This window comes from Mesoplodon densirostris, chromosome 9, assembly GCF_025265405.1.
Source record: "Mesoplodon densirostris isolate mMesDen1 chromosome 9, mMesDen1 primary haplotype, whole genome shotgun sequence".
NCBI classification, from domain to species: domain Eukaryota; kingdom Metazoa; phylum Chordata; class Mammalia; order Artiodactyla; family Ziphiidae; genus Mesoplodon; species Mesoplodon densirostris.
Genome location: NC_082669.1, coordinates 102,422,577 through 102,439,100, shown reverse-complemented (window position 1 = coordinate 102,439,100; position 16,524 = coordinate 102,422,577). Strand labels below are relative to the sequence as shown.

General features: G+C 54.7%; 1 protein-coding gene across 1 annotated transcript; it reads left to right on the top strand.

Moving 5' to 3' along the window:
- Positions 1-1,550: 1,550 nt before the first annotated feature.
- EPHA1 (EPH receptor A1) lies at positions 1,551-16,367 on the top strand. The gene is made up of 18 exons (XM_060107906.1): positions 1,551-1,632; positions 2,667-2,734; positions 6,921-7,202; positions 8,196-8,604; positions 9,059-9,214; positions 9,538-9,882; positions 10,007-10,134; positions 10,379-10,529; positions 11,002-11,098; positions 11,331-11,398; positions 12,204-12,329; positions 13,194-13,379; positions 13,537-13,598; positions 13,718-13,924; positions 14,097-14,246; positions 14,509-14,702; positions 16,050-16,205; positions 16,289-16,367. The coding sequence occupies exons 1-18, from the start codon at positions 1,551-1,553 to the stop codon at positions 16,365-16,367; spliced, it is 2,946 nt and encodes a 981-aa protein (XP_059963889.1).
- The last annotated feature ends 157 nt before the right edge of the window (positions 16,368-16,524 follow it).

The window sequence follows — 16,524 nt, the reverse complement described above, 5'->3', positions numbered from 1 at the left end:
CATTCTAAAAGCATGCGTGTGTGTTGGGCGGGGGGAGAGGGGGTTAGACCGAGACATATATGATGGTGTGTCCATAGGGGAAAACATCCTGGGTGAATCACAAGAGACAACTGATGGTGTGTAACTTTGGGGACAGGAATTGGAGGGTGGGAGGAGGGAGGATTCTACTTTCCATTTTGTTTCTTTGCTATTCAATGTGAATTTTCCAACCAATGTACTTGGATTACATTTATTTATTTATGCCAGTGAGGCTAGTCTGGGCCGGGAAACTATGAGCCATTTTCCTCTTATACTTATCTGTATATAAAAAAAGAAACACGAGAAGGATTAATTTTTGAAAATAAAATAAGCACCTAAAACGCATCACCTCCCTTCCTCCAGGGTGACCAAAACATGCAACAATTTAAATGATAGAAAAACTATGAATAATTCACCCCAATGAGACGGAGCCAGAGAGGGGTGTAGGAAGGAGAGGCCCCAGGAGTGGAGCTGGCCACCGTTCCTCAGTGGATGGATCACTCCCCTTGGAGCCACTGTCACCCCTGATTTGTACCTCTGCTGGAGTCCTCTCCTACCTGTCATTTTAGCCATCTGTGTGCTTGCTTTACGCCCTGGCCCCCGACACTCCTCAGACAACAATTTGTTTAGGGCCAAGACTGTCTTAATCTTCTTTGAAGCTTTCAGAGCTTGCTGCACGCAGGGTAGAAACTGAAGAAACATGTATCGAATATACTGGAAGCCAGTGTCCAACAGGTGGGAGGGCCGTGGGTGTACACCACTAGATTCTCTACCACTTGCACTCAGAAGTCCTCACCAGTTTCTCATGTTGCTTCGTAAACTCCTTAACATGTTTACCGAGACCTTCCCTGCCCCGGCCCACACCTGTCTTTCTGCCTGGTTCGCAAGACAATCCTGAGCCCCAGCAGTCAAACTGGTCCCTTCACCACTCCCAGAGGCCCCTTGAGGCTCCCTGCCTTCAGGCCCTTGCTCACGTCTTGCCCAATCTCTACCACCGAAACCCGGCTCACACAGTCTACTACTCCCTGGAGACTCAGTGTGCTCCCGGCTGGGCTTGCTTCCTCTGCCAACCAACCTCGCCTTGCATTATGGTCATCCAAGCCTCCCCGACGGGAACATCAAGATGTGTCGCTTACCCGGCCTTCCCCTGTGTCTATTACAGTGCTGGGCCCTGAAGAAAGGGAGAGGGAGGAATACAAGTTCAAGGTAGAATTAGGCGAAAGGCTGCATCAAGACAGGGTTGGGTTTAGGGTCAGAATTAGCACTGGGTGAGTCAATTCCCAATCCCACCCACTAGGCGGCGCCCGCAGTCTCATTCCGGTCAAGACGCCTCCGCTTTTTGAAGTTTATTACCTGTTTTACAAGTTTCCTTCCTGCCCTACTGTCCCTTTAAGAAGGTGATCCAGGTGAGGCCTGGACTCCGCCCCGGGCTCTGGCCCCGCCCCCCGCCCCTGCCCGGCCGGCCCGGCTCGCCCACTCTCGCACCCAGGCCCAGCCGTCCGGGCCTCGGTCCCAGGTTCCGGCCCCGCGCCATGGAGCGGCGCTGGCCCCTGGCGCTCGGGCTGCTGCTGCTTCTCTGCGCCCCGCTGCCCCCGGGGACGCGCGCCATGGAAGGTACCGACCCCCGCCCCGCCCCTCCCCCTCCTCCTGGAGTCGGCATTCCTGAGGAGGCCCTCTCCAAGAGACCCTCTCCAGCGCTCTTGTTTTGCCCGGCTGCCAGGCGATCGACTGGCCAGGCCAGTCTTTGGTCTTTGACCCCAAACAGCCGCTTTCCCGGGTCAGTCACCCCCGCCCCTGCTGGCCAGCAGTTTTCTCCTGGGGGTGGGGAGTGAGTTTCTGGCGGAAGCAGCGTCCAGACCTCCTACCCCAGCAATGGTGGGGACCCCTCATTCCCAGGGAGCCCCGGCCTCAGGCGCCCAACCCAGAGATCTGAACCCTCTGAAGTCAGAAGTGGAAGTCGCTTTATGCCAACTTAGGCTGGGGGACAGAGGGACCTCCCGCTGGGGGATGGGTTAGGACTCGGGAGGCAGGGGCTCCTGGACGCAGGGGTCAAGCCTTCCATGTGGACACTTGCATGCTCTCTGACCCTACTACCCCCGCTTCCTGGACTCTCCGCTGTGTCTCTACCCCCAGTCCACACCCCCGATCAGGGGCAAGGCAGGCCCTTTGCCAGGGAGAGGGAGCCTCTGCACCCAGGACCCCCCTCCAAAGTCCCCTGTCCACACCCAGCCCACTCATGACCCCCAGAGGCTGAGCTCCTCTCTCGCCCATCCACCCTTCCAGTTCTGCGGCTGATGGGTCCCCCAGGCTGCACCAGCCCCGCGGAGTGAGAGGCTGGCTGCCCGTCCTCTCTGGGGCTGCTCTTCCTGACGCTTCCTGCGTTGACTTTGGTCAAAGGTCCAGCCCTTCAACCCTTGCCCCACTCTGCTTTCCTCCCTTCACACCCAGGGGGAAGACAGACTAATCATCGTAGCCCCTTCACTCCTCCTTCCTGGGCCGGTTTCCTCCCCTAAATCTCAGGAACTCACAGCTGTTAACAGGATGCTGAAGCCTTGGGGCTGGGGGACCCAGGAAGAGGAATGTGGGTTGCACATGTGCGGGGGCCTTCTCCCCCAGAGCTGACAGACCCCCTTTCTCTCCACCTTCAGTCACTCTGATGGATACTAGCAAGGCACAGGGAGAGCTGGGCTGGCTGCTGGATCCCCCAGAGGATGGGGTAAGTGTCAGGGGAGGGAAGGACCTAGGGTGGCACAAGGCTGAAGGCCAGTGTGAAATGGGGCGGTGAGGTGGGTGGAGGAACATAGAAAAGAGCAGGAAATACTGGAAGCATCTCCTCTGGGAGGGGGAGGGGAGGTGAGGTGAGTCAGAGCCTCCTGAATGTGTGGAGCCTTGTGTGTGGGGGGGTGTCAGGCTTCACCCCATGGGGACCCATTCAAAGCCTGGCTGCTCCTCTCCCTGCCCCAGCGAGGGAGGGGGAAGATGAGAGTGACACCTCCTGGGAAGAGAATGGACCATCCCTGGGATGGTTGAGAGCTGAGACCCAAACATAGAAGAGTGTCCTCAATCTGAGGTCTGTCCATCCCAATGGAGTTGCATAGACAGGTTTCAGGGGGTCTGGGAACCCCGTAACAGAGTATTCGTGTATACAGTGTAGCTGTATGTGGACTTTTTTTTTTTTTTTCTGGAGAAGAGAGCCAGAGTTTTCATCAAATTCTTCAAAGGGTCTTTGACTCTCCCAGAGTTAAAAGCTGCCCCATTAGAGGTCCCTCAGCCCTTGACACCTCCTCCGCCTTCCCCAGCCCAGGCACACCATGCATTTCAAGCCCCTTCCCTCCTTGGATATTCCGAAGACCCAGTGAGCAGAGGTAGGATCTTGTGAGTCCCATAGAGCACCTTTCTGTCACTCAGCAGAGCTGGCCCTGGAAACACAGGAGCCTCCAGGACTCTGGCCTCAGGCCTCTTCCCTCTGGTCCTAGACCCTGTTCTCTGGGTGTTCCCTTTTCTCTTTCCTACTCCAGGAGGAATCCAGCCTGTATTTCTGGGGTTGGGGTTACTTGCTTTCTTTCCCTTGGAGTCCTAGGGCCCTGGCTCCACTCTTGACTCTCCCATGGAGTGGCCTGTAATTGGAATGAATAGACTAAACCATAATGTATCCTGCAGGAGGGGCTGCTCAGAAAATCCTGGATTAGGCCAGCTCTCATAGGCACCTCATCTCATAAAGCGGCTAATCACTCCACAGTGAGGGCTGCAGGTCCATCTGCTGGCTCCCACAGGCCTCCCCTGCCACCCCACCCAAATAACTCTTCCCTAATTGGGCTGGAGTGGAAGCAAGGCCCCTTTTGCAGCTCAGGCTAAACAGCTTTGTACTAGGAAGGCAAGGAGACAGAAGCAGTCACATTCCCACTGTCTGCCTTGTCCCCCCCACCCCTCCCCATCTTTTCAAAACACACACACACACACACACACACACACACACATTCAGATTCACGCTCCCCAGAATGTACCCATGTAGCAGCCAGCAGCCAGAGTGATAATTGAAAGGATCCTTGTTGCTGATCCTGGGCAGCTGCTTCTCCCCCATCTGTCACTGCTGGAACTGGGGGAGGCGAGTTATAGCTGGGAACATCTGCTGCTCCTGGTCCAGCTGCAGCCCTGGTGGCCTAGCTAATGAGCTGCGCATGAACCCCCCACCACCTTTCCACCTGACCTCCACCCCAAGCCTTCCACTCTGGCTTCCCCGTCACAGCTGCTTCCTAAGAACAGGCTCTAGGTGCCTTCTGTCATTGCAGCCTGGACACCCCTTGTCTGATCTTTGAACTCCCTAACGTAGTACAAAAATACGTGCTTCACAGCAACATATACTTCTGGCCCTGCCCCCATGCCACCCCAGACTTTAGTTAATGGTGCTTTTTCTCGCCTTTTCCCAATGCTGCGAGTAGCAATGAAAACCCTTGGGAAAGTGAACTTTCTATGGGCCTCAGTCTCTTCTTTATAAAACAAGGGGGTTGCAACCAAAATATCAATGGAATATTTTATAGAATTTGAGAGCTTAAATTCATCTGGCAGAGAATATACTTAAGAATGTCTGAGAATTCTTTTGAAAAAAGAATAATGAAATAGGAAACTTGTCCTACCAGATATCAGAAGGTACCATACAGTACATCAATTATAATTAAAATATTTGGCATTGCACGAGAATATTCAGGTCAATGGAACAGAATAGAAAGTCCCCAAACAAACCTGCATATTTGAGATTTTAGTATGTGATAACATTGGAATTGCAAATCAATGTGGAAAGTATAGACTGGTCAAAAAACTGACAATTTGGTGTCCATAATTTTTTTTTTTAAAAGGAAGAAGGTAAAGTTACATCTTCACTCTCTACATACAAGAAAATTAATTCTAGGAAGATTAAAGTCTAAACCTAAAAACCAAACCTAAAAGAATGTTAGGAGAAATATAGAAGATCTTTATAAGTTTGGGATGGGAGAGCTTCCCAAGCAAAATACACAACACAAAAAGGAAAGAAGATAAATGGTATTATGTAAAAATTTTAAAAGTATGTCAACATCACAGACATCATTTGCAAAATTAAATGGCATGATGGAGAAAATATATGAAATATGCATTTCAAGCAAATGATTAATGTCTATAATTTAAAAAAAATCATCCAAATGAACACTCAGAAGATAGCAGTAGAATATCAGGCAAAGTTATAAATACATAACTGCATAAAAATACAAGTAGACAATGAACAAAAGAGAAATGCACAACCTCCTCCTCAAAGAAAGGTAAATTAAAATGGCCAGAAGCTGTTTTGTCCATAAGATTGCCTAAAGTAAAAAGCTCATTAATATCCAGTGTTGATGAGGTTTTGAGAAGATGCGCCCTCCTGCATTGTGAAAGTGTAAATTGATAAAGCCTTTGTGGAGGACAATTTGGCAGTATCTTCTTATAAAATTTGTACTATATTTATCCTTTGATACAGCAGGTCTACAGAAATCTTACAGGAATCTGTACATGTTTACTTAAAAAGTAAAAAAATCACTAGAAGTTACTTAAATGTCCAACAAAAGATGAATGATTAAATAGGTTATGGTACACCCATACAGTGGGATACTATTTTATGGATTGCTAAAAAAAATTAGGTAGATCCATATACTCTTGTGGACATCTTTCAAAGACTTTTTATTCGTTAAAAAAAAAAAAGTAGGGCTTCCCTGGTGGCGCAGTGGTTGAGCGTCTGCCTGCCGATGCAGGGGACACGGGTTCGTGCCCCGGTCCGGGAAGATCCCACATGCCGCAGAGCGGCTAGACCCGTGAGCAGTGGCTGCTGAGCGTGCGCATCTGGAGACTGTGCTCCGCAACGGGAGAGGCCACAACAGTGAGAGGCCCGCGTACCGCAAAAAAAAAAAAAAAAAAAAAAAAAAAAAAGTAAGTTATAGAATAACGCTTGTATATTTTTTAAAATTATGTTAAAAACACACGCACACGAAAAAAAACATTCAAAGGTTTCTCTAGAGGCACTGAGAATGATCTGGAAAGTTTTACTCCAAGTTGTTAAGAATGGGTGGATGGATGGGAGGACTTTCACTTCTTGTTATATGTAAGTTTTTATTCTTTGACTTTTTGTAATAAGCACATACAGGCATAATGATTAAGAGCATAAACTCTGGAACTTAGAGTGTCTGGGCGCACCTCCCAGCTCCTCCTCTTAATAGCCGGTGCCTTGGGCCATATGTCCTTTAACCTCACTGTGACTCAGTTTCCTCATCGAAAGTGCTTAGAATAGTGACTGGCCCATGGTAAGCGCTACATTAGTGCTGGCCGTTATTATTATTAAGATTAAATGTGAAAAGTTAAGGGGTCTGGTCTGGATGGTATCTAGGGGTCCAGGCAACTCGTTCCGTTGTTGATTTTGATAGTGGCTGTAACTGGAAGGAATTTTGTAGAGAGTGAGATTCCTTCATACAGAAGAGTTTTATGCTTGTTCTCACCCTCCAAAGGTCAGAGACCTTAATGTTAAATGCAGTCTCCTCGTCTCTGAACAAATAGGCAGAAAGTGTTTGTGCATGAGCTTTTGCTACAAATATCTGCCTTTGGGGTACCTGATGGTAAAAATGGTGCTCATACTCTTGCAGTTGGACTGGGCTCATTGAAGTGTCCAGAGCTGGCCAGGGTTCTCAAGGGGGTGTTGTCTTGCTCATGCTATATCCAAATAAATCTCCGACCCTAAACATTTAACCTACGATCCTGGGGCCGGGGGGTGGGGAGAGGGCAGGACAAGTAGTGTGAACCTGGGCCGCTCCGACACCAGCTTCCTCGCCATCCATTCTAGAAAGTGAGCATTTGGGGAACAGGTGATGATGGCTTGGAGGCTGACGCTCGTTTTCCTCTCGCAGTGGAGTGAGGTGCAGCAGATACTGAACGGGACACCACTGTACATGTACCAGGACTGCCCAGTGCAAGAAAGCAGAGACACTGACCACTGGCTTCGCTCCAATTGGATCTACCGGGGGGAGGAGGCCTCGCGTGTCCACGTGGAGCTGCAGTTCACCGTGCGGGACTGCAAGAGTTTCCCCGGGGAAGCTGGGCCTCTGGGCTGCAAAGAGACCTTCAACCTCCTGTACATGGAGAGCGACCAGGATGTGGGCATTCAGCTCCGGCGGCCCCTGTTCCAGAAGGTGCTTCAACGCTTCAGGGCCATTTCAGCCCTGACACTGATCCTTGCCCCACTCCCTTCCATGACCCCGTTCCGCTCAGAAAAAGAGAAGGTGGCAGAAACAGGAAGAGAGCGTAGGTGTGGAGTAGTAGAAAGAATGTGGGACTAGAAACCAGAAGGTCTGGATTTGAGCACCTTTTCAACGGCGTCCCGACACGGGGCGTGTCACTTAACCTCTCTGAGCTGTTTTTCCTTGTCTTAAAGTAGTGATAATAATATTTTATTATTAATAGTATGACTGCCAGCCTCATCTATTTGAGAGGCTTTTACAAGCATCCACTGAGATGAGAGCATGGCATGGTGGAGGCAGGGGAGAGGTATTTGGACTTTTTCCGTCCATGCTCACTACATTTGTGTGTGACACACGCCCATGAGTATCCCTAGAGTTGTGTAGGAAGACAGTTCTCGGCAGGCTACTTTTTAATCCCTTCCCTTTCTTTCCTACTCAAGAAAACATACTGGAATGCAAAAGAGAAGGGAACATGTTATTATAGGATGTACTCTCATTTTTTTCCAAAGAGCAGCTGTTGTAAAGTTTGTTATTAGTAATAAATGAATGATGACACACTTTATAACTGATCACCTCGTTGGCCCTGAGGTTGGGAACACCTTTGAATAGTGGAAATTATCTGGGCTGTAGCATCCCACAGCTGGGTTCCAATCCCAGCCCCACCATGTAGTAGCTGTATCGTCTCGTCCGAGGTCTTCAACTTCTCTTAGCCTTAGTTTCATCATCTGTCAAATGAGGGAGGTGATGCTTCCCACCTTGTAGGATTATTGCACGGACTCGACAGTGTAATGCACATAAAAATGCTTGGCTCGGTAGCTCCTGTGTAATCAGCCCTCTGTTTATGCCTGTGTAAACTGCAAAGCATTAAGCAAACAGTCGTTTCTATTACGTGGGAATGAAGCACGACTTTGCCATTTTTCCCTCTTCCCCACGCCTTCTTCCCAGGTAACCACAGTGGCTGCAGACCAGAGCTTCACCATTCGAGACCTTGCATCTGGAGCCGTGAAACTGAACGTGGAGCGCCGCTCCTTGGGCCACCTGACCCGCCGAGGCCTCTACCTCGCTTTCCACAACCCGGGTGCCTGTGTGGCCCTGGTGTCTGTCCGGGTCTTCTACCAGCACTGCCCTGAGACTGTGCACGGCTTGGCCCAATTCCCCGACACTCTCCCTGGACCAGGCGGGTTGGCCGAAGTGGCAGGGACCTGCCTGCCCCACGCCCACGTCACCCCTGGCCCCTCGGGTGCACCCCGCATGCACTGCAGCCCCGACGGCCAGTGGTTGGTGCCAGTGGGGCGGTGCCAATGTGAGCCTGGCTACGAGGAAGGCGGTGGTGGCGGTGTCGAGGGCTGCCTTGGTAAGGAGACTCGAAGAGGTGGTGAGAACCTGGAGGGACCACTCGGGGGAGGGTCTACCGGGTGCCAAGGGAAGGAAGGAAGCCGACGCTCCATCTCAGTGATTTTTTTTTTTTTTTCCGGTACGCGGGCCTCTCATTGTTGTGGCCTCTCCCGTTGCGGAGCACAGGCTCTGGACGCGCAGGCTCAGCGACCATGGCTCACGGGCCCAGCCGCTCCGCGGCATGTGGGATCTTCCTGGACCGGGGCACGAACCCGTGTCCCCTGCATCGGCAGGCGGACTCTCAACCACTGCGCCACCAGGGAAACCCCATCTCAGTGATTTTTAAACGGAGTGTCCCAAGGCCCTAGGGAGACACACGCAGGGGTGTTCCCAGCGCAAGCGATTTGTGGGAGGGGTGTGATTCTCCCAGTAAAACACTGGACGACCTTGGCTCTGTGTCATTCTCTCTCCAGCCTGCCCGAAAGGCTCCTACAGGGCTGATGTGGACACGCCCAGTTGTCTCAAGTGCCCCCAGCACAGCACAGCCGAGTCTGAAGGGGCCACCGTGTGCACCTGCGAGAGCGGGCACTACCGCGTCCCTGGGGAGGGCCCCGCCACAGCGTGCACGCGTGAGTCCGGGGCCGGGGCCTGGCCGCCCGTGACGAGGTGCAGGACCTTGGCTAAACCCGTGTTGGGGTCCGAGCTTTCCAGAGCCTGTCAGATGTCGGGGACCATCCAGGGTGCCGGCCACTTAAAGCCTCCAACGCGCACCGCTGCTCTCTCTGGAGGAACGCAGAGATGTGGTTAAGCTACCTTTTCCCCGCTAGGAATCGAATCTCTCTGGGCAGAGGCCGCGGAGGACTTGGAGGATCGGGGTTGGGAGAAGGCTAGGGGCCAGCAGCTCCGGTGAGGGCCACGCTGCTTCCTACTGATGGCCTGTCTTCTCCCACAGGTCCCCCCTCAGTCCCCCGAAACCTGAGCTTCTCTGTTTCGGGGACTCAGCTCTCCCTGCGCTGGGAGCCCCCAGTAGACCTGGGGGGACGCGAGGATGTCAGATACGACGTGGGGTGTTCTCAGTGTCGGGAAGCAGCGCTGGACGGGGAGCCCTGCCAGCCCTGCGGGGGAAACGTGCGCTTCTCCCCGGGGCCCAGTGGGCTCACCACGGCCGCCGTGTGCGTGGATGGTCTCGAGCCCGACGCCAACTACACCTTTAACGTTGAAGCCCAGAACGGAGTGTCGGAGCTGGGTGCCTCCAAGCCCGCCAGCGCCTCGCTCAGCATCAGCATGGGGCATGCAGGTGAGGGGTCTGCGGGGCCAGCAGGGCCTGGAGGAGACCAGAGGGCACAGGACCCCAGAGACAAATTGATGAGCAGGAAGCAAGGAGAGGCTTCTTAAGTGACTTCCTCCCTCTGGACTCGCAGAGACCCTGTCAGGCTTGTCCCTGAGGCTGGTGAGGAAGGCGCCCCGGCAGCTGGAGCTGACCTGGGCAGGGTCCCAGCCTCGCAGCCCCGGGGGGAACCTCAGCTACGAGCTGCACGTGCTGCACCAGGTGAGCTCACGGCGGAACACCCCCGCCGTCTGTGCCCGGGCACAGCCCAGCGGTGCTCGCCTGGGGCGCTGGATGGGAGAAAGCTGCCCGCCGTGAACCGTGTGGCCTTCTCAGGACAGAGCCCTCTGAAGAGCCCTACCCTGATCGCTCCGCAACCACCCCTCTCGCGTGCTCCCAGGACTGCCCTTGTCCTCCACCAGGTCTGGTTTGGCACGGCCCAGGTAACACGAGTCCCCATCCACAGGATGAAGAACGGTACCAGATGGTTCTAGAGCCCCGGGTCTTGCTGACTGAACTGCAGCCAGACACCACGTACACCGTCAGAGTCCGGATGATGACCGCTCTGGGCCCTGGCCCCTTCTCCCCTGACCATGAGTTTCGGACCAGCCCACCAGGTGGGTGGGTTACTCTGTGTCCTGTCCCAAACACACATGCGGCTGTCATCCCCCTGAGGTTTCTCAGACCCTGTTCCAGTCAGTGATCTTCCTTCCTCGTCTACACACACACACACACACACACACACACACACACGCGCGCGCGCGCGCTGCCTGGGGAGATAGCCCCATGCAGAGTCACACCACACCTCCTCCTAGATACATTCTGATGCTGTATGCCGCCAGCCAGCATCCTGTCCAGTCTCCTAACCCCTCAGGTTAGTGTCCATTGGCAGACAGAGCAAGCTGCTGCTCCCTGGGTGGGGCCCTTTCCGCAGGCTCTCTCACCCACACTCACACCCATCTCCCTGGTTGGGGAATGCACACCCAAAGCCACGGACAGACCGCCCCCCCCCACCGTGTGCCCTGCCAGCCTCCATCATCCCTGTGGGCTCTGAGCACCCCCAGACTTCTTCACCCCACTTGCCTATAGCTTCCAGGGTCGTGACTGGAGGAGAGATCGTGGCCATCATCTTTGGGCTGCTGCTGGGTGTAGCTCTGCTTCTCGGAATGCTTGTCTTCCGTTCCAGGTGCTGTTCCTGCTCCCCCTCCCCGACCCCCGCTTCCACCACCCTGGGTCCCTTTGCCCTGGCAGAAGCTCCTGGATGCAGCCCAACAGCCCTCCCGTCCCCTAGTACCAAAGTGTCCCCGCACCACCCGCTCCCCACCCCCTGCTGTGTCTGGGGAAATCTCAGCTGCAGCATGTTTGGGCCCCGGAGGTGGTCCTGGGCCCCTGAAGAACCTGGTCCCCAACCCTCACAGGAAAGCTCAGCGGCGACGGCACCAGAGGCGGCAGAGGCAGCGTGATCGTGTCGCTGACGGGGACAGAGGTGAGCCAGGAGCACCTGTGTGTGCACACGTGTGTGTTGGGAGGCGCCACTGGGACGGGACCAAGGGACCCACATTTGCTAGGACAACTCTGGGGACACAGGTGGGCTCTCTCGTCCCCAGGGCTCTTGTGTTTTGCTACTTAATTAACTTTGGTTAATTAACTTCGTACTGACAGTCCCCCAGAGGCTCTGTGCAATCGCCCGTTAGCTGTTGGTGCCACTGCACCGACACCTGGGCTCCAGGCAAGCCATCCTCATGCTCCCTGGCTGGGTCTGTGGGCTGAGGCTGGCTGGGAGGGCGATTGCCCGCAGGCTCCCTGAAGCCCTCCCAGGCATGTGGGCTTCCTGCTGGTCACCTCATTAGGTGCCCCACAAAAGGGGGAGTCTAGGGGCCGTCCAAGTAACAGAGCGGGAGCGAGGCTTGTCTGGGAATGTGAACGAGCAGTGAGTGACCGGAGGAGTATGGTGAGCAGCGGGGAGGAGGGAGGCAAGGAATTAGGGTCAATGAGCCGTGGGACGATTGGGTAACATGAGGCCGTGAACACGCTTTCGGGTCTGGGTTCCGGCCCCCTGCTCTGGGCCCTGGATGGTGAGGACACACGAGCTTTGCGTGTAGACAGCAGGAGGAATGGCTGGGCTATGCAGACGTCGTTGCTGAGGATAGAGACTGTCTTTCACTTCAGCCAGGACAGGACTCCTCGGGGAACAGAAGAATGAACACTGGGGTCTGCCGGCCCCTCCCTCCCCCTCCCCCAAGTACTCCTGAGCCCTGGAGTCGGGCTGAGCCCTCCCCGTTCTCCCGCAGAGGACAAGCTGTGGCTGAAGCCTTACGTGGACCTCCAGGCATATGAGGACCCTGCCCAGGGAGCCCTGGACTTCACCCAGGAGCTCAATCCGGCCTGGCTGGCTGTGGACACCGTCATAGGGGAAGGTGAGCCCTGTTGTCCCCTCTGTCCGTGTGGCAGCACAGAGCGGCCAGCAGGCCCCTTCCTTCCGGCCCTTCCCCGTGGAGCCCAGCCGGCCTCTCCTCTGGCCCAAGAACTCCCAGATGAGTTTCCTCCCTGCTGTACCCCGTGTCCTGCAACCACTGTGTCCATGGTTTAACCCCCTTATCAGGTGTCCTGGAGCAGCTCCCGCCTCCTGCACCATCTGCTTTTGTGGTTCTGGAATTTCTGATAAAGAGCGTTAAACACATCATCTTTGTCAGGAGAGGGGTCGCTGTGCCCAGGCTCAGGCTATTCTCAGATGGTTCCCAAACATGGGACGGATTCAGAGGCTCCCTAGCCCCACATTCCACCCCACCAGGGGCCCAGTGTCCTTGGGCTGCCCCGATCCCTTGGGTCACCAGGGAAAATGGATCTGAACAGAGAACAAAGCTCAGCAGTGTCTTTGCTGATTGTGTGGCCAAGTGACCGGGGGAGCTTGCGGAAGAGAGGCGGCCGTGGTCAGCCTCCCCGGTCGCTTGTGTACTGGCCCTGACCAGCCTGTCCTTCGTGAACACAACCCAGCCCCACTGCACGACCCCCACTCACCCAGCACCTCCTGAGTATCAGAACTCTGCTAACTGGGGAGACAGGGCCAAACAGTTTGCAAAGCTGCGCTCCTGTTCCAGACTCCCGGCCCCTGGCCCTGGGAAGTACAGCCAAGCCCTTGTCTCAGGGAGGAAGGTACACCACGTTTCTGATCCTCTGGTCCAGAGAAGAAAAGGGAACTGGAGGACTGGAGATTTTGCTGCCTGTCCCCCTGGGGAGCCTGACAATGCATCTGGCCATGACCCTGTTTTCTTTCCACCCAGGAGAGTTTGGGGAAGTATATCGAGGGTCCCTGAGAATCCCCAGCCAGGGTGCCAAGACTGTGGCCATTAAGACCTTGAAAGACACATCTCCCGATGGCCAGTGGTGGAACTTCCTTCGAGAGGCAACTATCATGGGCCAGTTCAACCACCCGCACATTCTGCACCTGGAAGGCGTTGTCACGAAGAGTACGAGGGGTGGTGCCCAAGGGCATGCAGGGAGGGAGTCGTAGAGGAGGGGTGAGACCACCGGAAGTGGAGGGAGATGTGCTGTCAGAGGCAGGAAGTCTGGTTCTGGGTGGAGACGGGGTGGAGGCTGCCGTGTGATGTGTGCTTTGTGTCTCAGGAAAGCCCATCATGATCATCACGGAGTTTATGCAGAATGGAGCCCTGGATGCCTTCCTGAGGGTAAGGAGGGCGGAGGACCAGCTTGGAAGGGGGATGAGCCACGGAGCCCTGGGCATTGGCTCTGGGTCCAGGAAGAGGAGAGCCAGCCCGTCCTCTAACTTTCCCACTCCCTGCTGCAGCAGCAGGAGGACCAGCTGGTCCCTGGGCAGCTGGTGGCCATGTTGCAGGGCATAGCATCTGGCATGAATTACCTCAGTGACCACAGTTATGTCCACCGGGACCTGGCCGCGAGGAACATCTTGGTGAGTCAGAACCTGTGCTGCAAGGTGTCTGACTTTGGCCTGACCCGCCTCCTGGACAACTTTGATGGCACCTATGAAACCCAGGTTAGAGCCTTGTACTTGTCACATACACATTCTCCACACACACACACTTACATGCCGTACGTACAGTCAGTATGTACAGAGTACGCGATGCACGCTCATGTGGACACAGTAACTTCCCCTGCCCTTCTGTGCCCTGAAACACATCAGCCCTCTACCCCACGTGCCCTGTTAGGGAGGAAAGATCCCCATCCGTTGGACGGCCCCCGAAGCCATTGCCCACCGGATCTTCACCACGGCCAGCGACGTGTGGAGCTTTGGGATCGTCATGTGGGAGGTGCTCAGCTTTGGGGACAAGCCCTATGGGGAGATGAGCAATCAGGAGGTGAGCCCAGGTGTTTCTCACACATCTCATCCCCCCCACCCAAATCCTCCATGGCCCTTTCCTGCAAATAGCCTCATTACTTCTTTCTGACCCACAGTTTGTCTGCATTCCTATCCACTCTCGTCCCCTTCACCTCAAGCCCTGTTGTCTTGACTATAGCCATCCTGGTCAGGGGGTCTAGAGGCTCCACTGCAACGATCTTGTGTGAACAGAGCTTCCTCATGGGCTGCCGGGTTAGCTTCTCACCCTCTTCCTCGCTCAGGTAATGAAGAGCATTGAGGATGGGTACCGGCTGCCCCCGCCCGTGGACTGCCCTGCCCGCCTCTATGAACTCATGAAGAACTGCTGGGCCTATGACTGTACCCGTCGGCCCCCCTTCCACCAGCTGAAGGCACAGCTGGAGAATCTGCATGCCAACCCCCATTCCCTGCGAACCATTGCCAACTTTGATCCCAGGTAACCACCCTGGGGAGGGCAGATCTAGGAGAATGGAAATGGACATTTGGCCACATCCAGCAAGCGCTGGGCCTGTGGAGCTCCCGACAGAGTCAGGCATAGGAGGCAGCCCCAAATCTGCACCTTTGGGAAGACAGCGCTCTGATGGAGGAGATGCGGTGTCTCGCCCTTGATAGCTCTGGTTTGATGGAAGATAGGAAGCAAACACACTAAGATGCAAAGTACATATAAGCAGCTGCCAACCTGATACCTGCTCCAGGGAGCTCGGTCACTTAGAATGGGGTAGGGAAGACAGAGAAACCAACAAGAGCCAGACGGGGGATGCGTGTCGTGACTGAGAGGGGCAACCTTGTGGAATTCTGGGAAGGCGCCCAGATCCTGCAGCCAGCAAGGGTTGGGGAGCTGAGGGCATGCCAATTGCAAATAGTGCAGGGTGCAGAGAAGTTTGGACTTTATCCTGAGCCTAGAGAACTACTGACCAATTTTTTAAAACTGTCCACGGGAGGGACATGATCATTGCATTTTACCAAAAACATTGCCAGAATATGGAGAATCAACTGTTTGCAGGGGGTGAGATGGGAGAGACGGGCAAGGCTTCAAATGCTTTATCGGGTAAACCAGCCCTGGCGTGCTGGCCTCTGTATCAAACCACCATATATAACCTTGTTCTGGGAGAAAATGTGCTCCAAGTTCCAACTTTTGAAACTATCTTTTGGAGCACAACTCCCTTATACACTGGAGACCGCATGTGCTAATCTTTCTGGAATGTTGGATATTTTTCCCCCAGCAGATTTACTTTACTAATGGTTTTTGGCTCTGGCTGGCTTTAGGACAGGAACACTCATTGTATTGTGGGTGTCAGAGTGCAAGAATAACAGCCAAGGTTGGAGGTGGCAAGCAGGGGGCTGCTCCCAGAACTTGGGGGGCCACCCTGAAAAAAGCTGAGACCACACTGGCCTTCCAGGGCCTCTGCTCACCTCGTCTTCCTGCTTCCTCTCAGCTGGGATAGTTGATACTTCATGTCTTTACTGGCCCCCATCAGTTGCCCAAAGCTGGCCACTGCAGTGCAGATGGGCTGGTGGTACCTTCCGTTTGGACCTCCAAGGCTGCCGCTTGCCCCGGGTCTGTCAGTGCAGCAGGATTGTCAGCCTGCCCGGTGCTGTTGCCAGGAAACCGCCCAGGAAATGGGTTCACTGACAATGGCCGGGCTAATCCACAAAGTCTAGATAATCTCTGTGCTCAGACACCCAACTTGAATGCTGCCTGCAGATGCACAGAGGCAGAGCCCCCGTTTCAGGAAAGCCCTGCATCCCCCTGCGTGTGACTGAGGTAGCCCATGTCCCACAGGGTGACCCTTCGCTTGCCCAGCTTGAGTGGCTCTGATGGGATCCCCTACCGGAGCGTGGCTGAATGGCTGGAGTCCATCCGAATGAAACGCTACATCCTGCACTTCCACTCCGCCGGGCTGGACACCATGGAGTGTGTGCTGGATCTGACGGCTGAGTGAGGACCCTGGGGGCCCGGGCAGGGGAGGGCTGCTGGGGTCTGAGGCCCAAGACTCACCGATTCCCTCTCCTTGCCCACAGGGACCTGGCGCAGATGGGGATCACACTGCCGGCACACCAGAAGCGCATTCTTTGCAGTATTCAGGGGTTCAAGGACTGAGCCTTCCCCTCACCCACCCTGTCCTCAGGGAGCAAGCATGGGACCATGGTCCCTTGACCTGCCAGACGTAGGACTTTGGTGCTGCTCCTGTCCACCCTTCCCTGAGGAACTGCCTCTGGAGCCAGGAGGCCTATTGTTTTAAAAAGGGGGGGGGGGT

Excerpts from the sequence above, each read along its gene's own strand:
- EPHA1 (XM_060107906.1), top strand. The coding sequence starts at position 1,551 with ATGGAGCGGCGCTGGCCCCTGGCGCTCGGGCTGCTGCTGCTTCTCTGC. Across the intron at positions 8,605-9,058 it reads CGGTGTCGAGGGCTGCCTTG|CCTGCCCGAAAGGCTCCTAC; the intron begins GTAAGGAGACTC and ends TTCTCTCTCCAG. Across the intron at positions 13,925-14,096 it reads ATGGCACCTATGAAACCCAG|GGAGGAAAGATCCCCATCCG; the intron begins GTTAGAGCCTTG and ends GTGCCCTGTTAG.